The following is a 25,143-nucleotide window of genomic DNA, read 5'->3' as shown; positions in this document are numbered from 1 at the left end:
TAGCATAACACTTTACAAATGCGCATTGGGAGAGCATCTGTGATGTCAAAAGAAATTGCTACACACTTCAAGCAAAAGAGTAATACTCTCTTACACGAACAGTAATTTATTGATAGCAATAAAGAAGCTGGGGTGAATTTTATTATTGCCAGATGAAGCCTAACTATTCTCTCCTGGCTCGCTGCTTCACCTTGGGCCTTTATCTACCCAACTTAGTCTCTTCTCCAAATGAACAAGGATTTGTCCTCATTGTTTAGATTTCTTGGCTGCCTATCATAGCTCCTGCTGAGTCCTTTAGAATTTCTGTGCAAATACATTAAAAATTCAATTTTCATGTCACAGGGCCAAGGGCCGGCAAAGTCACAAATGCCAACAACGCCCTCTGACCACTACCCAGAAAAAGGATTGCTGTGCTCAGAGTGTGGAGCAAGCCCGGTATTAGAAAGCAGAGTAGCTTAATTCCCAACTATCTTAGCAACTCTTGTCTGACCCCCTCCTAGCAGCATCTCTAGCGCGGGGACAAGGCGGAGGAGGTGTTGGAGTAGGAGCTGCAGTTGATAGGGGAATGGTGGCAAAGATGTGTGGGAGCTACAGACTGCAGGGGCACGAGGCACAGAAGTGGGAGTTCTGAGGACAGTGCTGTAAGGGGGAAGGTTGGTGTGGAAGCGCTGGGGGACGAGAGATAGGGAAAGCAGCAGCTTTCAATCATGCCAGCCAGCCTCCCTTTCAGGCTGCTATACTTTGCATCTAGCTCTCCAGCTCCCCATTTCCTCACCCCCTATATTGGGCCCTACCACTGGAACGCCTCAATTCATTTGCCCACTGGGCCATTATTTTTAAATTCAGCCCTAGGCGTCTTAAGAGGATCATGGCACATTAACACAACAGACTGATGGTGCCAAATGGCATCAGGGCCTGAAATAGAATTTACAGTTTGCAAATCATTGCCGAGTCCCTTAGGTCTATCTGATTATTCATGTCTGCATGCTAAAAACCTGTGTGCTATCTTTTAGGAGAAAAAATAGGGTGTGTAGAGTAGCCAGCTTCTACACCAAAGTAACTGGTGTTAAATATAATTACCCCTTTCCACCCTCAGAAAACAGTGCTTCCCTTATGCAGTAAAAGCAAATGTCCATCAATCCACATGTAGCAAGGCGGCATTCTCAGCTGAAACCATGTGTAGCCAGAGGAACACAAATGCAGGCTTTACACTACTCATGGGTGTAAGACTTTATATCAGAAAACTTTGTTTAAAGTTCGCAAAATCCCCCATTAAAAACCACAAGGTATCACCAGGTAGTGACCGTATTCACCACGTTTAAGCCTTTGGAGTCAATTTTCATAGCTGAGTTATAAGTCCCCGATAATAGGAATTTATGACAGACCTTTAGTCAAAATAGCATGGGTGACATGGCAATGATTGAAGGAGCAGCACATCATCCACTTTGTTGGCTACATCCTGTAAGCAGTTTCTCCATAACTCACAAAGTTAACAAGGCCTCTAACATCTGAAGCCTTGCTGTCTCCACGATTTTATGGTGCTGCTTTTTAAGAAGGCAGCACTATCGACTGAAGCAGCGCAGCATGACAGACACAAATAATGAATTCAGCCCAGCAGAGAGAGCGAAAACGCATTAAACACACAATAATGTTGTAAAGTCAAAGAAGCCTGTCAGGGTCCTAAGTACTGGGCAGCCCATTTACCACTCAATCCAACTCTACCACTGGGCTTCACAGAGTAAAAAATAACCTGTCTGGCTTCCAGTAAAGATGATCATGACACTTTACAAAAGCGAAAAATGCAGTTGAGGCGAGTAAAAACCAAAACATATTGCCCCTCCCCAAGCCACCAGCAAAATACAAGCAAGCAAAGATATACTGACTGAGAATGCTAAAGTGCGTCTCACCAAACTAGCTTCTGAATTTTGGGAGCTGTAATCCTGACTTCTAGTTTTCTGAAGAACAGGCCCTGCTTCCATTAAAGAAATTCACACTGCGGTAAGTACATGATTGTATCTGACAACAGTATGAATCCCCAATAGTGATGCTCTGCAGTACAGTATGTGTTGGGGATTTGCACTGTAACTACACCACACAACCCCTAATGAAGATGCACTGCATCAGGATATTTGTGTTTGCAGTGCTGTAAATACACTGGTGTAAATTTCTCTAATGCAGACAGGGCCACAATACTGTATTGTGAAACTTAACACTTATAAGGTGTTTGGAGACCTGGGAGGAGAGGTGCTAAAAAAGAACAAGATATTTTAGTGCAGACACTTAAGCAAACCCTTTTTCACCAGCCATCTTTAGGACTAGTAACAATCTCATCTGATGGAAGCACACGCAACATTTAACAGGCCAACAGATATATTTCTGATCGTTTAAAAAACAAAACCACTCTAGTTGTCCCTCATTTCTGTCAGTTTGCAGGCATGCTTACACAGACTAACACGTGTTGCCAGGCATTTTTGGAAGAGTTGAGCTGAAACTACCAGCCTCCTTCTGAGGAAGTGCAGAAACTCCTACCTGTCATCAGCGTTGCGGAGAGATGGAAGACGGAAACTTGTATTCCTGTCCAGCTTTGACTGGCTCTTTGTCCTCTTGATGGAGCCTTTCAGACGTTTGCTGAAGAAGCCCTAAAATGAAGTGTCATAGCAAGTGAAACAGGGAAACTCTTATGCAAGTAATGACTAAACCAAATGGGCCTCTCTCTACTTTATAAACCAAAAATGCTTCAGTCTCCAACAAAACTCAAACTGCTCATAACCCCATTAAGGTACAATAAAAATTATTGCATGACAAGAGGAGAAGTTATAGTACAAAGAGTAGTAACTTGACATTTCCAGATTTTGACTGCATGACAGACTGCATTACAAGACCATCAGTTAAAGTAGAGCTGTGTTAATAAGAGAGCAATGGAAGCCACACCTAAATATTTTGTTAAGAGAAGACACACTTTACATTTTTTGAGCTCAGCATTGCTTGCTTATCTCCTCTTCTGTCCTGTAAATCACTGAGTACATGTGCCAAATTATGTCCAAGGTTTGCCAACACACAAGCATTCCTGGCCCAATCAATGCAAATTTAGCAAGTTTTCATCCAATAGGATCAAGCAATATTTTATTGGCTGAAACACCACTCTCTCTTCTTTTTGGTGAAAGAGTCACACATAGATATTTCACTTTAACTTGGCATAGCTATCATGGGATATATTAAATGCATCTAAGTTAAATCGTATTTCTTTACGGAAAAGCATAGCCTGGTAAGAGAAATTTGCCTAACTTCACAGGCTGTTTCTCTATAAGCAAAGTCAAGGGAATTTTACAAGAGATGTCAAACACAGTTGTACCCTCACGGGTGTTGAAAATTCACTTACCGCCCTCCTCCCTTCTCTCCAATTTCTAACTCAAATTGGTTCCCCTCTTCCCTCCTTCTCTAACTACCTCTAGAGATGGAGCACTGAGGACTGAGTGTAGGCTCTGTTCAATTTTCAAATGCAGACGAGCGTTTCAGAGGCCAAAATTTACAGAAAATTCTGAGAAAACTCCTCTCCCCCACCACCCACAAGTTCTTCAGTTAGCACTAGATGCCAATATCCTCACCCTCATTCAGCCTTCTTTGAGGGAAATGTGAGGAGGGCAGCAGATTAATAAAAGCTCTTCCACCCTCTTCTTCCAAAATTGGTAAGAAGCTCTTCTGAGCAGAAGGAGATCGCCTCATCCCCAAATACAATACCAGCCAAAACAGGAAAGAACTTGCTCGAATGCAGCTGCTTGAGAAGTGTTCCCCAAACCTTTGCACAGCCCCATGACCCAGTGAAATGATTGCTATGCTAAAAGAAGTCTGTTTCCTGCATCTGCTGCTGCCATCTGGGGCTGGCTGTCCCCCAGATTAGGGGTGATTCTCACAAGGCAACACCCCACAAAGTTGGTTAATGGCTAGGGAACATCTACCTAATGCTCCTTGACAAATCTTGGGAGAGAAGGGGAAAGCTTTCCCCCTTCCCAGAAACTGGAAGAGGCAGGGCAGGGAATGCAGCCCTCTCCCTTTCCCTCCCCGCAACACCCTCAACCCAGAAAATTTCGAAGTACAGGGTACATGTTGTCCATTAAGGGGAAAAGACATCTGAAAAAGGGAATGAGTGTTTGTGGCTATACAAATCACTGAAACTCTAACTAGGTTCCTGGACCTTTTAAGAGGTAACAAGACCCAGCTACTGGGACTTGGCCCTGGTGGACCTTGGCCGCATTCCAGCACTACGTGGCATGCTCAAAGTGCAGACGCTGTGAAGCTGAACACTTCTGCTGCGCTGCGCCATGCCCTGCACACTGCCCCTGCCCTCCAAGCAACAAACTAGACAGGCCCTCCTGACCTGACAAGAGTCAGAATGGGGCCCCAAACTGTTTTTGAAGTTAATTGACTCCATTCCCAGCAGAGATGGACCCCCGACTGTTAACTCTTTTAGTGTTTATAATCATTTTAGTGTCACATGACAGGGACAATGGACTTTTTTACTGAGCAAAATGTATAACAGGTTAACTGGTCAAATATGGCTATCCAAATGCTGGTTATAAATGACAACTTTCAGGATAGCCAGATGTGTAGTGCTATCACTCTGACAAAATAAAAAATCACAAGCAAATCGCAAAAATTTTTTTTGTTTGTTTCTGAAAACACATTAAATTGTTTGCATCTTAGTTGTTCTCTGTACTTTGCTATGGGATCACGTAAGGCTGATGACTGGAGATGAATAAATTGGGAGCAGCATGAAAAATTCACACATGCTAGAAAAACTGAGATGAGCTTTTTGACCTTTATGTTTCTTTGCTAAAAGAAATCTCTCAAAATGTGGAATGCAAAAATAAAGGGGAGGTGGCATCCAGCATTTATTTGCAGCAAACACTATCCAACTAAAAAAAGAAGAAATCTTTTTAAACACTAATTCCGCCTGAACAAATTTTTCTTTCCCTGAGTTCAACACTATATTTAAAGAGACATCATATGGTTAAAATAATTTTTAGGAAAAAAATTCCTTGTCAATGCTATTAGTAGTACCTTAGTGGGTAGTTCTCTCCCCCCCCCCGCTTTTTTTTGTTGTTGTTGCTATTTATGCTCCTTATAAGTATAGCATTTACCTGAGCACAGATAGTTGAAAACAGACACTTTTTGGTTCTCATTTCCTAGCAGAGGAGTATTTCTTTTTAAAAAACAGTTTAAATTTAATGAAACATTTCCATTGGTGGTTTTAAAACAAAACAAAAGACTCTTGCTACCTCAACTGTAAAAAACAGGTATACAAATACTTTATTAACAACACACCAGGGTGTTTGTGATGATTAATTAGATGCAAAGCACTCTGGAGATGAACAACACTATATAAATGCTGACATTTAAGGAGTCAAACAGTAAAAGAATAACTGTACGAGAGTTCTTCCCTAATCAGACTCTCTCGACATTGCTTCAACACTCCACTCCTAAAGAGACAAATGGCAAATTCAATACAAACCAACTTTACCCCTCAAAACCACACCAGCAGAATCTCACATGTGCCTTCTTATCTTCACGTCACTTGAAAACTCAGCAGCAGATTAAGAGTCCCACTACTTTCTGTCCAAACGATGTGCCAACCAAGGGTATGTCCACACTACAGTTGCTACAGGAGCTCAGCTACAGGGCTGCAGTCGTGCCACTGTAGCACCGTAGTGCAGACAGTTCCTAAATCGACAGAAAGGGGGTTTCCACCTATGCAGGTAACCCACCTCTTTGAGAGGCAGTAGCCAGACGGATGGAAAAATTATTTCATCACCCTACCTGTATCTACAATGGGGGTAAGGTCAATCTAACTATGTCACGCAGGGCTCGGGTTACCAGATGTCCTGGTTTTATAGGGACAGTCCCAATTTTTGGGTCTTTTTCTTATATACGCTCCTATTACCCCCCACTCCCATCCTGATTTTTCACATTTGATGTCTGGTCACCCTATGCAGGGCACAAAATTTTTCACAGCCCTGAGTGATGTTGCTAGGTTGATCTAATTTTTAAGTGTAGACCAGGGCTCAGAAGAGGTGAATAAAGTGGGACTTTACAAATGCAGTTTTCAGTGGCAAAGAGAAGGAAGGGGACTATAATCCCTGACAGCAGACATTAAGTGTGATGGGATGATAGCTGTAAAATGCATCTATGCATCACTTATAGCAGCATCATTACTGCAAAACAGGACACCGGCTCTCCTGTATCTCAATACAACAGGGGACAATCACCAGGGGAGGAGGATATGGATGCCCAAACAACCAGCTTCACAGACAACATGGCATGAATGACAATACTTAACTACTGCACACTACAGACATAAGTATTTTTCACTTTGGGGAGAAGAGTTTGTGCATAACAAATAGTGCTTCTCTTCGTAATTTCCACAGCAACCAACAAGCTAATAATAATAATGTGAGCTATCCAGTAAAACACAACATTCTCAGCAGAGATCTAGGAGCAGTAAAGTCAGGGTGGAATGGGTGACTGGAAGACTTAGCATCTATGCAACCTTTTTGGATGTAAAATTCAACCTAAATTATCATCTCTTTGAGACAGGGACATTGTCTTTGATGTGTTGGGAAAGTGCCATGTTCATTTATGGTACTGTATTCGTAGCAGTAGTAATACATTATTATTAGCCATAACAATAGGAGTGACTCCTGGACTCTTCCCATCTCAGGTTAAAGGGATTACAGACTGGATGAATTATGGAAATGGCCATCATCTCAATGGAGATAGCGATAGTTGTAGTTATTGCTGCCCCACTAGAAATGCTTTCTAGCTGTTACTGAATGTTCTGAAGAGTAGAACTTTTTTTTATTACATTCCTCACAAGAGGCTATTGAGAAAGCTTAGAAACCAAGGTGAAAAGTTGTATCATATGTTAAAAATCCAGAGAAGAGACCAAAAGCAAAGCATATGGGAAATCTGCCCGATCTCAGAGTGGAAGGAAGTTAATAGTGGGGGTACTCCAAGAATGAGTACTGTGAACAGTGAGGCTCACCTTTCTTTATAGAACATTAATAAATGTAACAAAACAAAGATGGAGAAGTTTGCTGACAGACAAATTATTCAGGTTACTAAAATATTAGAGAACTATGAGAGACTCTAGAAGATCCTAATAAAAACTAACTGATCAGGCAACAGAAAGACAGATAAATCTCACCATGCTCATGGTAGCATATTGGGCAAACCCCACAACAAAGTACCACAGATTACGAATGAGATGTAAACTCATCAAAAAAAGATCTGGCAGTACAAGTCACTGTGGACACCTCAGTGAAGATGCCTTCTTGACATACAGCATTAAAAATAAAACAAAAGATTTTCTATGTATTGAGAAAGGATAAAATGTAATAAAGAAAACATAAAATGGTGTTAAATAAATGCACTGGACTTCCTCACTCTAAATATGGCATTCTAGTCTGGTTATCTCATCTCAGTACAGACAATGTCAAAAAAAAATTAAATTAAAACAAGCCAAGATAAGAAAAACAAAATTGATTAGAGGCAGAGAGTAAAAGGATTTACATATATAGATAGATTTGAAAGACTAAGATTATTTGGTTTAGAAATAAAAATAAAATGGAATCAGAGGTATACAAAAACATTAAGGTATAGAAAAACAAAAGCTAATTGGGCTCCCCTATTCATTCTGCTGCATACCACAAAATAAGGGGTAAAACTGAAATCTGAGATACATCAAATTTAAAAATGTGTAACAGGAGATTTTTTTTTCATGCTCTCTATAATCAGTCTGAGAATTCACTGACACAAGATATTAGAGAGACAAATGTTTCAGCAAGATTAAAAAAGGATTACACATTTATGTAAGTAGGAATAATGTTTGCAGTTGCATCAGACAGGTTTAAAAATAACAAGGAGATTGAGCAATCCTCATGCTTCAGGGGGCAAGCTGACTGCCAGCTAGGTTCAGGAAGGAATTTTTCTCCAGTAGCACAGTGCTGCACGCTTGACCAGGTGCATCATTTTAAACCTTCCTCTGAATTATTTGGTATTGGCCACTACCGAAGGAAGGATTGAGAATAAGATGGAGAAATAATCTGTTTTGTTTTACCAATTCCTATGTTTCTAGGAGTAAAGTGTAATTAAGTAAGTGTAGAAAGGAACAGGTCCAAAGAACACAGCGGTACATGCATAAGAGCATTACATTTCATAGAAGCGATTTTGTGGAAATGAGAGGAACACTGAGCATGGTGCAGAGGAAGGCTGTATTAAAATGTGTGTGTAGAGAAAGACTAAAGAATGCTAAACTACTATAATCAAGGTTCAGCAGTTCAATTATCCTGCAGAATTAAAATACAAGGAACAAGCGGGCAGCCTCTGTAACTTCAGCATTGTAAGCTCAAAGAGAGAGTGAAAAGTCTTCAATGGAAATAGAGAATGTGAAGGGTACCAAATAAGGCTAGAGTCACACTTCAGGTTTGTGACGGAAGATAAGGGAAGCAAAAAAGCAGAATGAGTTAGTGTTATCCAAAAAGGTGAAGGGGAGTTGGAAGGGCTTTTATAAATATACTAAGGGTATGTCTACACTACAAATTTAGGTCGAATTTATAGAAGTTGATTTTTAGAAAGCGATTTTATACAGTAGATTGTGTGTGTGTCCCCACTAAGCACATTAAGTCGGCGGGGTGCATCCACAGTACAGAGGCTAGCGTTGACTTCTGGAGCATTGCAATGTGGGTAGCTATCCCACATTTCCCACGGTCTCCGTCGCCCATTGGAATTCTGGGTTAAGCTCCCAATGCCTGATGGGGCAAAAACGTTGTTCGGGGTGGTTCTGGGTACATGTCATCAGTTGTTCCTCCCTCCGTGAAAGCAAAGGCAGACAATCATTTCGGGCCTTTTTTCTGTGCAGGCACCATATTGCTTTCAGCAGACGGTGCAGTAGGACTGCTAACTTTCGTCATTGAACCACCGCTTCCGCTGCCACTCTGCTCTCCTGAATCCACCTTGCAGGTCATCAGCCACCACTTCCGCTGCAACTCTGCTCTCCTGGTGGTCTTGCAGGGCCACTTCCGCTGCAACTCTGCTTGACTGCTCTTATCTCGCCATAACACAGCAAACGTGCAGCCCTCTCAGCTGTTGTGTCCTGGCAGCAGACAGTGCAGTAGGTCTGCAAACCATTGTCACTGAACGACCGCTTTCCCCTGCAACTCTGCTCTCCTGCAAATGCCATACCGTGGCAAGCATGGAGCCCGCACAGATCACCGCGGCAGTTATGAGCATTGTAAACACCTTGCGCGTAATCATGCAGTATGTGCAGAAGCAGGCGAGGAGACGACGAGAGTGATGAGGACATGGACACAGACTTCTCTCAAAGCACAGGCCCCTGCAATTTGGCTATCCTGGTGGCAATGGGGCAGGCTCATGCCATGGAACGCCAATTCTGGGCCTGTGAAACAAGCACAGACTGGTGGGACCGCATAGTGTTGCAGGTCTGGGATGATTCTCAGTGGCTGCGAAACTTTCACATGCATAAGGGCACTTTCATGGAACTTTGTGACTTGCTTTCCCCTGCCCTGAAGCGCAAGAATACTGAGATGAGAGCAGCCCTCTCATAGTTCACAAGCAAGTGGCAATAGCCCTCTGGAAGCTTGCAATGCCAGACAGCTACCGGTCAGTCGGGAATCAATTTGGAGTGGGCAAATCTACTGTGCGGGGCTGTTGTGATGCAAGTAGCCAGCACAATCACTGAGCTGCTGCTATCAAGGGTAGTGACTCTGGGAAATGTGCAGGTCGTAGTGGATGGCTTTGCTGCAATGAGATTCCCTAACTGTGGTGGGGCAATAGATGGAACGCATATCCCTATCTTGGGACTGGACCACCAAGGCAGCCAGTACATAAACTGCAAGGGGTATTTTTCAATGGTGCTGCAAGCACTGGTGGATCACAAGGGATGTTTCACCAACATCAGTGTGCAATGGCTGGGAAAGGTACATGATGCTCGCATCTTCAAGAACTCTGGTCTGTCTGAACAGCTGCAGCAAGGGACTTACTTTCCAGACCAGAAAATAACCACTGGGGATGTTGAAATGCCTATAGTTATCCTTGGAGACCCAGCCTACCCCTTAATGCCATGGCTCACGAAGCCGTACACAGGCAGCCTGGACAGTAGTCAGGAGCTGTTTAACTATAGGCTGAGCACGTGCAGAATGGTAGTAGAATGTGCATTTGGACATTTACAAGCGCGCTGGCGCAGTTTACTGACTTGGTTAGATCTCAGTGAAACCAATATTCCCATTGTTATTACTGCTTACTGTGTGCTCCACAATATCTGTGAGAGTAAGGGGGAGACATTTATGGCAGGGTGGGAAGTTGAGGCAAATCATCTGGCCGCTGATTACGCGCAGCCAGACACCAGGGCGGTTAGAAGAGTACAGCAGGGCGCGCTGTGCATCAGAGAAGCTTTGAAAACCAGTTTCATGGCTGATCAGGCTACTGTGTGAAAGTTCTGTTTGTTTCTCCTTGATGAAAACCCACCCCCTTAGTTCACTCTAATTCCCTATAAGCCAACCACCCTCCCCTCCCCCCTTCCATCACCGGTTGCAGAAGCAATAAAGTCATTGTTGTTTCAAATTCATGCATTCTTTATTAATCTGTCACACATAGGGGGATAACTGCCAAGGTAGCCCGGGAGGGGTGGGAGAGGAGGGGAGGAGGGAAGGAAAAGGCCACACTGCACTTCAAAACTTATTGAATGCCAGCTTTCTGTTGCTTGGGCAGTCCTCTGGGGTGGAGTAGTTGGGTGCCCAGAGGGCCCCCCCTCCCCCACGTTCTTGGGCATCTGGGTGAGGAGGCTATGGAACTTGGGGAGGAGGGTGGTTGATTACACAGAGGCTGCAGCGGCGGTCTGTGCCTTTCCTGCACCTCAACCGTATGCCGGGGCATATCAGTTTTATCCTCCAGTAGCATTGCATCCTGCCTCCTTTCATCATGCTGCCGCCACCTCTCCTGTTGCTCCTGCCATCTATCCTCTCGTGCATCCCTCCTGTCCTCACGTTCATTTTGTGCTTTCCTGGACTCTGCCATTGTCTGTCTCCACGCATTCTGCTGGGCTCTTTCAGTTTGGGTGGACTGCATGAGCTCAGAGCACATTTCATCATGAGTGCATTTTTTTCACCTTCTTATCTGTGTTAGCCTCTGGGACAGAGATGCTAGTCACAGCGTTGAAACATTTGTAGCTGCGGGAGGAAAAAAAGGGAGATTAAAACTGAAAAAGACACACTAGCCATTTAAAAGGAGGGGCTGATGTTTTCGGGTTAACGTGCAGCACAAACCCAACTACCCCCCCCCCCCCAATTCTCTGGGCTGATCGCTTCACCCCTCTCCCCCACCGCATGGCTAACAGCGGGGATGATTTCTTTTCAGCCACAGGCAAACAGCCCGGCAGGAACGGCCACCTCTGAATGTCCCCTGAATAAAATTCCCCTATTTCAACCAGGTGACCAAGAATGATATCACTCTTCTGAGGATAACACATAGAGACAAAGAATGGATGTTGCTTGAATGACAGCAAACACTGGGACCACATGCTGCCATGCTTTCTTATGCAATGTTTCCAGACTACATGCTACTGGCCTGCCATGGTAAAGTGTTCTACCATGGAAGAAGCAATAAGGCTGCCCTCCCCAGAAACCTTTTGCAAATGCTTTGGGAGTACCTCCAGGACAGCTTCATTGAGATGTCTTTGGAGGATTTCCACTCCCTCCCCAGACACGTTAACAGACTTTTCCAGTAGCTGTACTGGCCGCAAATGCATCCCAAGTCTTCAGGGCAAAGTAATCATTAAACACGCTTGCTTTTAAACTGTGTATTATATTTTCAACTCACCAGAGCTGCCTTCTCCGCCTTCAAGGTCTGGGAGCCCGGGTTGGGAGGGTATTGGATCCAGGGTGATAAACAGTTCCTGGCTGTCAGGGAGAATGGTTTCTCCACTTGCCTGGTGTGCGCTATCATCTTCCTCATCTCCAAAATCCTCATCCCTGTTGCATGAGACTCCCCTTCCCCTTGCTCGAGTCCACGTACAGGGGTGGGACAGTGGTAGGGGCACCCCCTCATCATAGAAGCAGCATGTCTGGGGCTCAGACCCTGAGCGGGCGTTTGCCTCTTGGGTTTTTTGGTAGGCTTGCCTAAGCTCCTTATGTTTCACACTGCACTGCTGCGGGTCCCTGTGATAGCCTCTGTCCTTCATGCCCTTGGAGATTTTTTCAAATATTTTGGCATTTCGTCTTTTGGAAGGGAGTTCTGATAGCACGGATTCGTCTCCCCATACAGCGATCAGATCCAGTACCTCCTGTTCGGTCCATGCTGGAGCTCTTTTGCGATTCTGGGACTCCATGGTCACCTCTGCTGATGAGATCTGCACGGTCACCTGTGCTGATCAGCTTGCCACTTTGGCCAAACAGGACATGAAATTCAAAAGTTCATGGGGCTTTTCCTTTCTACCTGGCCAGTGCATCCGAGTTGCGAATGCTGTCCACAGCGGTCACAATGGAGCACTGTGGGATAGCTCCCAGAGGCCAATACTGTTGAATTGCATCCACACTAACTCAAATTCGACCCGGCGATGTTGATTTCAGTGCTAATCCCTTCGTCGGGGAGGAGTACAGAAATTGATTTTAAGAGCCCATTAAGTCGACAAAAATGGCTTTGTTGTGTGGACGGGTGCAGGGTTAAATCGATCTTAACGCTGCTAAATTCAGCCTAAACTCGTAGTGTAGACCAGGGCTAAGGGAAAAAAGTCCTGGCAAGAAGCTAGGTTCATCAATAAACATGAAAACAAACAGTTATGGGGAAAAAATTAAAAAAAACCCTAGTTTTTAACAAGACAAATAGAGAGGTATGAGAAATTGGGCAATAACAAGGACTTTGCAAAAAAATTAATACAAACTAGTACAGGAAAACACAACAGGAGGGACACGTGATATGGATTCCAGGGTCCTAAATTAATTAAGTTAACAAACCACCGTGAATTATTTTGGAAAATTCACAGAGAAACAAGCATGTTTCAGATATCTGGGGAGAGTTAAGAGAGAAGCAGTACTGCACTTTCAGGCCCCGGTTCTGCAAGTTACTTCAGCACATGTGTAACTAAACCAAAGAGTAGTCTTTCTGACTTCAGTGGGATGGTGCACATGCTTAAGCAGCTTGCTGAAGAGGGTCCTAAAACCAGGAAAGAGCAATCCTAGCAACTAATATCCAGTGATTCTAACTTTAATCCCAAATCAAGAAATAAATATTAGCAGAAAGAGGTCTAGTCATCTGGATGATGACAAAAATATGGGTGATAAACATCAGGGCTTTATGAAGAACAAATCACATACAACTCTCTTAGTACTGTTTAATCAAGCAGCAAAATTTGCAATGAAGGGACTGCAGTAGACGTAAAGCCTTTAGAGCCAAAATTATGGCTCAAGGCTACGGAAGCACCTCTGCACAGATAGACACTCTTTGGGCTGTGCAGCACACCAATGTCCCAAAACTGTGCAGAAGGAGTGCAAGCAGCCAGATCTTGTTTGTTCCATGTGCTGAGAGGAGGAAACAAGTTTCTTGCCCCTCTATTCCTCCATCATACTTGCACACAGCTTGCCATAATGTGCACCTATACTACAGAAAAGCGCTTCATTCATAATATTCAAAAACCAGTAGGAGAACACTTCAATCTTCCTGGTCACTCAATAACAGACTTGAAAGTGGCAATTCTTCAACCAAAAACCTTCAAAAACAGACTCCAATGAGACACTGCAGAACTGGAATTAATTTGCAAACTGGACACCATCAAATTAGGCCTGAATAAAGACTGGGAGTGGATGGGTCATTACAAAAACTAATTTCCCCCTACTGTTACTCACACCTTCTTGTCAATTGTTTGAAATTGGCCACCCTCATTACCCCTACAAAAGAGATTTTTCCTCCCTTGGTATTCTACTGTTAATTGAATTGTCTCGTTAGTACTGAACCCCCCCCCACTTGATCAGGCAACGCCCATCTTTTCATGTACTGTGTATATATATCTGCTACTGTATTTTCCACTCCATGCATCTGATGAAGTGGGTTTTAGCCCACGAAAGCTTATGCCCAAATAAATTTGTTAGTCTCTAAGGTGCCACAAGGACTCCTCATTGTTGGTGCTTCACAATATAGCTTATAGGCTTATTTGAAAAATTTATTCAAATGGGCTTTTTTAAAGTTACTGTCACGGCTTGCACACTGGCTGAAGGACTATCTAAAAAGGGTAATTATGATAAATGACAATGTAACAAGTTGTGAGAGGTTGACCAATGGGGTGCTGCAAGGACTGGTGGCAGAACTGGTTTTGTTTAACATCTTTATTAACAATCTGGAAGTTAAACAGCACATTAATGACATTCAGAGATTATATTAAATTAGGAGGTACAGTGAGTGCTAGTGAGGACAGAGAAATAACACTAAGCAATCTGCAGGGGTTAAAAGTAGAAAACACCACACACGGTTCTGGGCAAGGTGATACCAGAAATACATCAGTGAATTGGAGCAAATTCAGAGAGAAGCATGATAAATGATAAAGGGGCTGGAAAGCCTGATATATGGAGGACACATTAAAATAAGGTGATGTTGTTTAGCTTGGCTAAACCATGCTTTAAAGGTAGGGGATACAGAAACTGACAATATCAGTACTTGTTTGTACAATGTGAAACCAAAGCGAGAGTGGAAGGTTATCCAGTGGCCTAAAGGGATATAAATTAATAGTAATAGGATTAAATGAAACAAAGAAAAATTTGGGATAAATACAAGGAAAAATTTCCTGTTGAAGTCTATTGGACTGTGCCCTGGTAGCAGAAATACTATCTCTTGACTAAGCACTGGAGAATTTACTGTAAAGAACAAATCTCTATTGCATGGGGATACATATCTCTAATTCCTGTGAGTCTATAAATAACAGCAATCCAGAATAAAGGGAAAAGCGAAAGCTCCATGAGCCTCTTGGAAGTAACGAATAACAAGTCCTTCCAACTATACAAAATCCTTGGGAAAATGGGTGAGAGCCCAAAGCCTCAAATCTTATATGAAACAAAATAAATATCAAGGGTAAATGTAAAGAATGGGTGTTATGGTGTGAGAGAGCAGAACAAAAAGCAAGAGAATATTAAAATAGGAAGGACGAAGTTCAAGCACAGCCAGATGATTTTTCATTAAGAATATTGGGGCACAGGAATCCTGTGCTGCCTGGACACGCTACTGGTAGCTCAACAACTCAAACTCCTGCATTGGCACTACTGCGGAATTAAAAACGTGTACTTAGGGTCATATGGCCAGAAAAGATCAGAGACTCGTTCTAGCTTTGCAACCTGATTGTAACGGAGCAGTGCTCCTGAGATAACCATGGGTCTTGTTGACTGCATAAGATATGCGTCTGGGCAGCAGTGAGATCTCATCATGCTTTGACCTTCAGTTAGTCTGGCTGCATTGTCTTTTGTTCTATTTAGCAGGACTCTTAAAGAGCAAAAGAGGCAGACACTATTCCTGTATATCCAGTTATATTCTGAACTAGAGGCAAACCAAAGAAACTAGACCCTAAGAATCAGCCTTTCCATCACTATTCACACAGGGTTCCCATACAAATCATTTCACTTACTTCAGAGCCTACACCCTGACTTTTTTAGCTCATTTTTATGTGTTTCATCCAGTCTGTTTCTTTCCTCTATTTTTTTTTAAGTGCCCATGTACATCACTGAGTCACATAATATCTGTATTGATTTTAATAAATCAACAAAACTGGTCAAAAAAGGTGAGGTGGTGGTTAAGGACCTGGTTTTTTGTTTGTTTGTTTTTTACAGTGGGTTACTAAGACCTTTGTTCTGTCACTTCTGGAGGTTCAGTATTTTGGAATTCTCATGTTTTAGCCTAATCGCCAATTCAAATGGAGTAGCAAGGAGGGGATTGTGGTGTTCTGTCAGAGTGGTACAATGGCTCAATAATGAAATATCAGGAGATGTGCTACTGTAAGACTGAGTTGCACTGACAGAGCACAGTGTGTGTGTAGGAGGGGAAAGCTGGTATTTCGCCTACTCATCTACCACCAGGCCCGGTGGTGGATGAGTTCTATCAGTCTTTCTAACTTCTCAGCAGTAATGTTCAGTCATTTTTTTTTTTTTTAAAAGCTGTGGGTTTTTTTCCCCCCCAATGTTTTGTGCCTAACCTTCCCCCCAGAGGTGAAAGTAAGCTGGTACGCCCCAGTACGGTGTACCGGCAATAGCCGGTGCACCGCACTGGGGCAGCCCGGCTTCCCCAGGGGGCAATTTAAAGGGCCTGGGACTCCCAGCAATGGCTGGAGCCCCAGGCCCTTTAAATTGCCTCCAGAGCCCCATTGCTGGAGCCCTGGGGTAGCGGCCGCAGGGCTCCAGCGGCTATTTAAAGGACAGGGGCGGTAGAAGCAGGGGAGCCGTAGGCCCTTTAAATAGCCCTTGGAGCCCTGGGGTAGCGGGGGCTCCGGGGGCTATTTAAAGGGCTGGGGCTCCAGCTGCCTCTGCCGCCCCAGTCCTTTAAATAGCCGCTGGAGCCCCGCTGCTTCCCCAGGGCTCTGGCAGCTATTTAAAGGGCCAGGGCGGTAGAAGAGGGGAGCCCCGGGCCCTTTACATAGCCCCCGGAGCCCCAGGCTGCTGCTGCTACCCCAGTGTGTGTCTGTGGGGGGGCACTTACCTTCCAGGGTGGGCTGGGGCTGGCTCTGACCCCCTCAACCCGCCCCTTCCATCCTAGGCCCCACTCCTTCCGGGGGCCAGAGCTGGCCCCAGAGTACCGGTAAGTCACTCAACTTACTTTCACCCCTGCTTCCCCCCAAAAAATATGTTTGGCAATTGTGGAGTGAGAAGTAACACTACTGAATCTAGGAGGAAACTGAAGTAACCTAACACTAATGTAGCTGGGGGTTGGGGAATGAAGAAAAGGCCAAGCACTAACAGTTCTTATCTCTATACACAAGCCATTCCTTATCCCTTCTGTAGTGCACTGCCAATATCAGCAAAATCCTACTTCACTCCCTTTTGTGGGAGATAAATAAGACAACCACATTCCATATATTGGTCAGCATAGGCTGACTGTGACATGGTAAACCAAAGAATGCGTATGCATAATTATTGAGATTATAGAATAGTAAGTTTAAATAGAAGAATATGCTTTTAAACTTATATGTAGGAGGCAGAGAAACTGAATTTCCTGAAGTTTACATGCCAACCCTTTAAATAAAACCATTTCCAATGACCACGACAGAAGAGATTATTTAAAAGAACGTTCACTTACCCCACATTATGCATTTGTAAATCAAAACTCCAAGCACTGGACAAAGGCACATTAACAGTCAGAAAGTCGATGCCTTTTTCTGTTTGTATACCACTGTTTGGAGTTTAGAGGAAAAGCTGCACAGAACATTGATTTCCAGTACATTCTATCAAGAGTAAGAGTTTTAAATGCTTACCTGAGAGAACAGAAGCTTAGAAAGCTGTAAATGCAACTTATTTTCAAAATCTTGGCATAACCCTGCCTGCTCTGCCTCTTCCCTTCCCCCAAAGCCAGGAGCAAAGAATCATTGAAACAGCACAATGCACAGATTGCTGGTTTGCCCCCTCAAATGTGCAGTGCAAGTATCAATGACCGAAGAACAAAACCAGGTGCTTTCCTATTTCTGTGTTCTTCCTGTCTAAAATGGGCACCCACTGAGATGAAGAAAACCCCACAAATAACTTTTAATGCTATTAGAGCCACACCTTCCATTCCCAAACCACTGATATTGGGCTTACCTATACTTGTGCCATTTACTCCTCTCCTTAGATCAATCCCTCCTGGATCCAGAAAAAAATTAATATGAGTCAAGAGAATATACAAAAGGGGTTTTCTATTCATAAGTAGAGCTGGATCTAATCCACAAAGTTAGAAGCATGTTTGAATTCAGTAGTTTTGGTTTGGGCCCAGCTCTACTCATAAATGCTCTGACTTTTACCTGCAAGCCACTAACCTAATGATTAGAGGGCTGCAACATCCAGCATTTGGTGTGAAACACAGGTAGGTCTCATCTCATCTTTACTGTGGCCTGGTAACAACCACAGCATACGAGATAGCATATGCAGAGAAAAACCTACAAAAGCCAGTAGTCTTGTCTTTTATGTACAAATCAGGAGGGTACAGCACGCCCACCATTACAGGTGGTCAGCAGAACAGGGGAGCACAAGACCAGCTGCACAAGTGGTAACAATAGCTACTTTTTGCTGTTTATGACCAAAAGGAGAGGGTGTGGACAGCTTCCTGCACCTCTTTGCCTCAGAGTTCTTATAGCCCCATTAAAATCGCAAGGAGGAAGGAGGAAAATAAGACAGTACCCAAAGAAGCATTAGAAGAAAAAATAACTTGGAAAAGACGAGACACAGGAAGGAAGGGGGAGTGCTGAAGAAGAAAACATAAGTGAAAAGAAACACTTTTAAAGTGTTAACGACCTAAATTCATAGACAATACAACGCAGCTGAAGAAAAGACATTTGAGAGGGATAGTAAAGAGTGAAAGGTACAGAAATGAAAAACAAAAAACCCAGGCTGACATTAAGTGATTTGGTACATGGCATCTTCAAATCTTGTTTGTGATTTATAGATAAGCTGTAGACACAGAACACCACAATACATTCAAACATCTGTAAGACTAATGGCATTTCTTATCAATACGGATGGGTTGGGTAAGAGTTGCTAGGACTTACAAAAGCTCCCAGAAATCCTCATGGTACCCATATGTACTCTGCTGCCCATGGTTATACTATAAGGATTCATTGCATATAGACAAGTTTTGAGATTTTATAAAGTTATAACTAGTACATTCTGTAATTGGACTAAAAACCTATTTTTGAGTGCCCTTTAGAACACAGCATATTAAGACTACCAAAATAGTCTCAGTATGAATATTTACTTCAGATGGTCTTTAAAACAAGGAAAGTGCATTTTGGTGGTCCCCCAACAGATACCAGAAGTTCAACTTTTGGTCTCATTATGAGACTTGGAGAAAAACACAGGAATCGAGCACAGGTAACTACTCCAAGATAGTGATCTCCCTGTATTTACCACTGATAGTTTAATCTGAAAGAGGACAGGAAAACAGTCCAAGATGGAGCTACCACTAACTTGACCAGGAACTTTTTTCTTTTAAATCCCAATTAATTTGGAAAAAAGAAAAGGAGTACTTGTGGCACCTTAGAGACTAACCAATTTGTTTGAGCATAAGCTTTTGTGAGCTACAGCTCACTTCATCGGATGCATACTGTGGCTTAGTATGTAGTATGGCTTACTGTAGCTCACAAAAGCTTATGCTCAAATAAATTGGTTAGTCTCTAAGGTGCCACAAGTACTCCTTTTCTTTTTGCGAATACAGACCAACACGGCTGTTACTCTGAAACCAATTAATTTGGAGTTTATGATCGGGCTCAGATTAAATTAACTTTAATAAAATTGAATCCACCTTCATACTGGCAAAATATCGATTGTAAAATTAAAGAATCCACCACTTATTTATACATTAAAAAGACAAGGGAGAATTTTGTGGGGATTCATCACAAAACAAGCATGTAAACATGTCTGTATCTGAAGTTAGCTAAAAACTATTCTTCCCAGGGTTGTGAGTATTCTGGGTGACTTTCAGTGATTTGGAGGTTATGGGGTGAACACAATAAAATGCAGCTATACTGGCCTCAACTCCACAGAGAACACAGGAAGAGAAATCAGTGCTCATCACACATAAAAAAGGCCAAAAACTGTGTGGACAAACATTTTCAAACTTTCAAGAGTTCTTTCACACAGTGGAGATGAACATAAAAAATCTCTATAATAATACATCTGGACTTTGCCTTTTTTAAACCAAGTCTAACTATTGGTAAAATATTAAAGAGCACTTCATTTTAACTTGACTTATGATTTGACAGACCTTTCTTCTTTCAGACTAAGAAGAACAATAGAAAAGCCTTAGTGCTGTAGGTTTTAGTACAGCAACTGGACTCTAAAGATGTTGGCAAGAAAAATCCACACTCCATACTTGGAAAGGTAAACTGAAACTAACAACCGGAAGAATTAAGGCCAGTTAACGCACACATGCAGAGATCCATTTCAGTAGCTTTAAAATAAAGTGTTAGCCATTTCAGACCCCTAATTCATTCCAACTGATATGGGGAAAACACACATGCCATCACCAACCTAAAGTTCTTTTTTGGAGAAGAAAATAAATGTCCAGTGTGAAGCCTACAAAGCAATCTCACGGGTATCTAGGACATATTGAAATTAGACTGCTCACCACCTCATGGTTGGGTTTTAAAGTACACATGACTACTGATTTTAGATCAAATCTTGTGGAAAGGTAAATTATGGGTCTCCTAGAAAATGTTACCTGATCATTTATGGCAGCTGATATGCATGCCTTTTGGCCACCTGCACTATTAAATTGTCATCCTGAATCAATAGACGAGTACTAGATTTGTTAGGATAGCCTAAACCTCCACCCCCAATTCAATGGGAAGATATCCCTCCTTCAGAGGAAAGGCGCACTTACTGGGACTTTGAAAGGAGAGGTGTTTGAAGCATCCATGGAGTTGGTTTTCTCGGATGTGCTGGTTCCTGAGATGCTCCGTCTGCGAGGAGATCTCTCTGCTGGGACCTCTGGAGAAGAAAAAGAAAAGAAGTTGGGTGAGGGGAATTGGAAAAAAAAAATAAAATAAAAAAACCCAGGTTTTATCCTGCTCTGGACAGAAGCCGTCACAAACTATCAGCTGCATTAGCTAACAGCCAAATCATACTTACATATTTATATATGGCTCATTTGCTACCAAGGTAAGTTACAGAGACATTTTAACTGGCAACAAGCTCAAAATTAGGAATCTGATTTGATCTTATAGGCAATAGGCAGTTATGATTAAACACATTGGTGAAGCTCAATACCCATATGTATTGCTACCTTGTACACTTGCTACTTACAACTCAGAGAACTTTCAACTATTCTTTTTACAAATCAGCAATGTAGTAGTTAACACTGTCAAATAAAACCTGTGACAGAGGGAGATCACAATTTTATCCTATGTTGAACATAATTTGACAAAGGTCAAAGTTCAGTCTCATGCAGGTAATGTGACCCTACTGCTAGCTCAAACTTTGAGACCATCAGAAGACTCATAATTGCCTGGATAAAACAACATATATACCTTAGCAGATACAAAAATAGGTCAGTTTCTCCTTGTTCTGGCAATATGACCTTACTAAGATATGACTTTGGCATCCTAAATCTGTGCAGGCAGATCTTGCAAGCTCAAATCTTTACAGAAGATGTGCTCATATCTGATTTTATAGATTTATACAGCATGCACATTATAAAATCACACACACGGACACATATTAATACCTTTATCACAACTGCTGCCCATCTCCAGTTCAAATACTAGACTTACAGGAATCCAGCTTCATAAATAAGACATTCTCAATAGGATATGAAAAACCACATCCTTAGAAAAAGCCCATTGTTATCTTCTGGATCCTAAAGAAAAGGAGTAAACTGTGACTTCGGAGACTGACATTTTGACTCCTGCCGTTTTCCTTTCAAAAGATAGATGCAGCTTAAACTTCCATTTCTGGCCTCTTGGCCCTTGGGATCCGTGCTACTTCCACTTAAGTGAAAGCTGGTTTTCTCTCTCTTCCCCCTCCCTCTTTACAGCTTGCAGAGAGAACGAGAAAGAAACACACAGGACTGCAGCTATTCAATCAATCGTTCCGACTGCACATCCTCATTAGTTACTTTCAGGCTATTAACAGACGCCCAACTGCCGGCTCCCCTCAGCTACAGAAAATTTCACTATATATCCTGAGTCACAGCAACAACAAAGGTTTACTGAAATTTACAGCCAGCTGCTGCCAAGAGAACAAGGATTTCTTCACCAAAAATCATCAAGACACCCCACCACACACACAAAAGCCTTCTCCAAGCAGAACATTACCTGTGATACCTTTGCCAATTGGATTCTATTTTATCCATATTATAGTAGATCTTGCCCAAGAAGTCTTGAAGGAGAAAACCAAAATTTATCATCATATCGACTGAAAGGTTAAGAAAATAGGATCATGCTGCAAAAGTAGTAATCCCTCTACTGTAGGGCTTTTTTTAAAAAAAAAAAAAATATAAGTCTCTCAGCTTGCCTTTAAGCATCAATGATTAAAGAACTGCTAACGTGAACAGCAGCTTCCAAAATTAGCTACATAGAAAGTTGAACAGCGATCACCAACTAACACTGGTAAATGGGCAGGGCACAGCATTTAGTCCAAAACCACGAAGCTGATGCAAACAGCTCCACTCACACAGAATAAATTAATCAATCTGTCAAAGCTTGCAACAAAAAGACCTTAGCTTACAGTGAGATTTCTCCACAGACTGATGATTAGCACTGGGCACTTCCCTTCATAACCTATGGGGCACCAGCCGTTTCCTGGTTTCAGAATTTGATGATCACTGCTTCACAGGGCACCTTTAGACAATAGAATGCCTAGAGACCAGTGCTAGACCAAGGATTGAACAATGGTCAATCCCACTCTCAGAATACTTGGCTAGTTTTATTTCTACTATCTTCATCATCTCTCCGACACCCCCCCCCACCAAAAGAGGGGAGGGAAAAAAGCCAAAAGCTTATGGTATGTCTACACTGCAATTAGACACCTGTGGCTGGCCTGTGGCAGCTGACTTGGGTTCGCGGGGTTCAAGCTAAGAGGCTGTTTAATTGCAGTGTAAACGTTTGGGCACAGGTTGCATCCTGAGCTCTGAGATCCTCCCACCTCGCAAGGTCCTAGAACCCGCGCTCCAGCCCAAGCCTGAACTTCTACACTGCAGTTAAACAGCTCCTTAGCCTGAGCCCAAGTCAGCTGGCACAGGCCAGATGCAGGTGCCTACTTTCAGTGTAGACATACCCTTAGGTAAAAACAGCCTGCAGCACATAGCATAGAACTTCTCCTGGCGTAAGTACTCAGAGAGGTAGCCATATCAGATATATTTCAATAATCAAATTTTTGGTGGAAATTTAATTGAAGGAAATGGAAGCGATCTATGCATTTAGAACATGGGGCCAAAAAGAGCTCCTTTACCTCAAATCAAAGAGCATCAACTAATGTAATGACTTTGGCTTTCTTCACTTCACACACACAGGAAATCACTTCACATCATCAAAGCATCCCAAGTAATTTAACACAGTGCTGATTTTGCTGAGTCATAAATGAAAACAGAAGAAGTAATTCCCTATCATTTTCGACAATAGGTGGTCCTTTCCCAGGACAGGGAGTTATAGGGAGAAATAAGATTAAACCAAAGGAGAGCTGAGAAGAATCTATGCTCCAGCCCCGATACTCATCTAGCAGCAATGCAAGTTATTTGTAGATAAAAGATGCTGGGATTGCTGCATAAAATGAGTTTCTTCCATGCTCAGAAGATTCATAAAAGTCTATTAAGTGAGGAAAGGAGAAGCAAATATCCAGAGGAGATGCTTGCAATCAATTAGAAACATAACAAAAAATATCAGCAGGAGCAGATTAACAACCTGCTGGATTAGTCCCTAGCAAAATGTAAAATTGGCCAGTTACTTCTAACTCCAAGCTGAAAGTGATGCAACTACTGTGTCCTTAAGAAGTATTTCTGCTGAGTTGGATGGAAAATCTATACTGTTGCTTCTAGGCCAATATTAGATGGTTGCCTCCCCTGACTCATGCTACATACTACTATTGCATTGTTTTCACCTGCTGTAAAATCAATGCACCTTTCACGGTCTCAGTATTAAATTATAATCGTTCTCTGCATGGCTCACTCTCTGGGGCCAACACTATAGACAAATCACATTGTCTCTGTGGATAAATAACAGTCTGAAACCTTTTCATCTGTTCTCTCAACCTCTGAAAAATAAATGGATTTCCCCCCTTCCAATCTTAACAAAAAAAAAAAAAATTGCAAACATTCCTGTGTGGCGCTTTTAATTCATCACCTCATTTATCTGTGTTAAATAATATTAGTCAGCTGCAAACTAGCTGAGACAATTACTCAGGAATGGCAAATGCTTGTGAAACTAGATCTATAAAGTACGACATATAGCTCTCCCTTTTCACCCCTTCACACAGCAATGCCCTCTTCCCACTGTAACATGCAATTGCTCATTCTTTTGGCCCACATGGCAGGAGAACTGTTTATTTCAAGACATACACCATTGCCACTTCATTAAGCATTCAGCAGGGAGCACTGGTATGGCAGATGGCGGGCACCCTTCTCCATTGAATCCAGTCATCTTGGCCACAAATGCTGGCCTCAGCTCCCTCCAGTGAGGGAGCAATGGTCCACAAGCTTCTGGGTTTCCAGTATAGTAGCTTGTTGTTTCCAGCCTTTTGTAACTTGAATCCTTGCATTTGTGGGCCCCTGTATCCTACTAGGAAGGCCTTTTTCCAGCACGGAGAGGATGAAATGAACAATCTTTGACTTGGCTGGAATATTGTGTGCAGTACTGGTCACTCTCAAAAAGGATATTGCATAATTAGTCAGGTTCAGGGAAGGGTAATAAGGATCGCTGGGGACACGGAAAAATCATATGAAGAGAAATCAAAAAGATTGGGATTGTTTATCTTAGAAAGGAGCCAACTAAGAAGGGACATGTCTACAAAACATTGAATGCTACGGAGAAGGGATACAAGGAGTATATGTTTTCCCTATCACAAGAATTAGGAAATTCAATGAAATTAGCAGGTGGAAAATTCAAAGCCGATAAAAGGAAATATTTCTTCTTCACACCATGCAATTAGATAGTCGAACCCACTGCCACAGGAAAATGTTGAGGCCAAGAATTTAAAAGGTTTCAGAACGAGAGTAGACATTTATAGGGCTAATTAGAACATCCAGAGTTCTAATTGTTAGTGCTATGAAAAATTATTGAAGGGATATTAAACCATATGCGTTAGGATTTAAATGAATCTCTAATTAGTAGATATCAGGATGAGACCTAATTGTTGGAGACAGATTACCTCACATCTGACAAGTGTGATGTACTTATGCCTTCTTCTAAAGCATTTGATGCTGGTC

The 25,143-nt window shown here is 42.5% G+C and overlaps 1 protein-coding gene across 6 annotated transcripts in view; it reads right to left on the bottom strand.

Moving 5' to 3' along the window:
* RASAL2 (RAS protein activator like 2) overlaps positions 1–25,143 on the bottom strand; it is a 275,004-nt gene that overhangs the window by 53,113 nt on the left and 196,748 nt on the right. For all 6 annotated transcript variants that reach the window (XM_078854058.1, XM_073356489.1, XM_073356490.1 and 3 more), the window contains 2 exons: positions 20,608–20,714; positions 2,530–2,639 (listed from right to left, as the gene is read on the bottom strand). In XM_078854058.1, the coding sequence (XP_078710184.1) occupies positions 2,530–2,639; positions 20,608–20,714 (217 nt within the window). The remainder of the gene's footprint in view (positions 1–2,529; positions 2,640–20,607; positions 20,715–25,143) is intronic.

This window comes from Lepidochelys kempii, chromosome 8 (genome assembly GCF_965140285.1).
Source record: "Lepidochelys kempii isolate rLepKem1 chromosome 8, rLepKem1.hap1, whole genome shotgun sequence".
NCBI lineage: Eukaryota > Metazoa > Chordata > Testudines > Cheloniidae > Lepidochelys > Lepidochelys kempii.
Note: the sequence above shows the minus strand (reverse complement) of the source record. Positions and strands in the feature narration are given on the sequence as shown.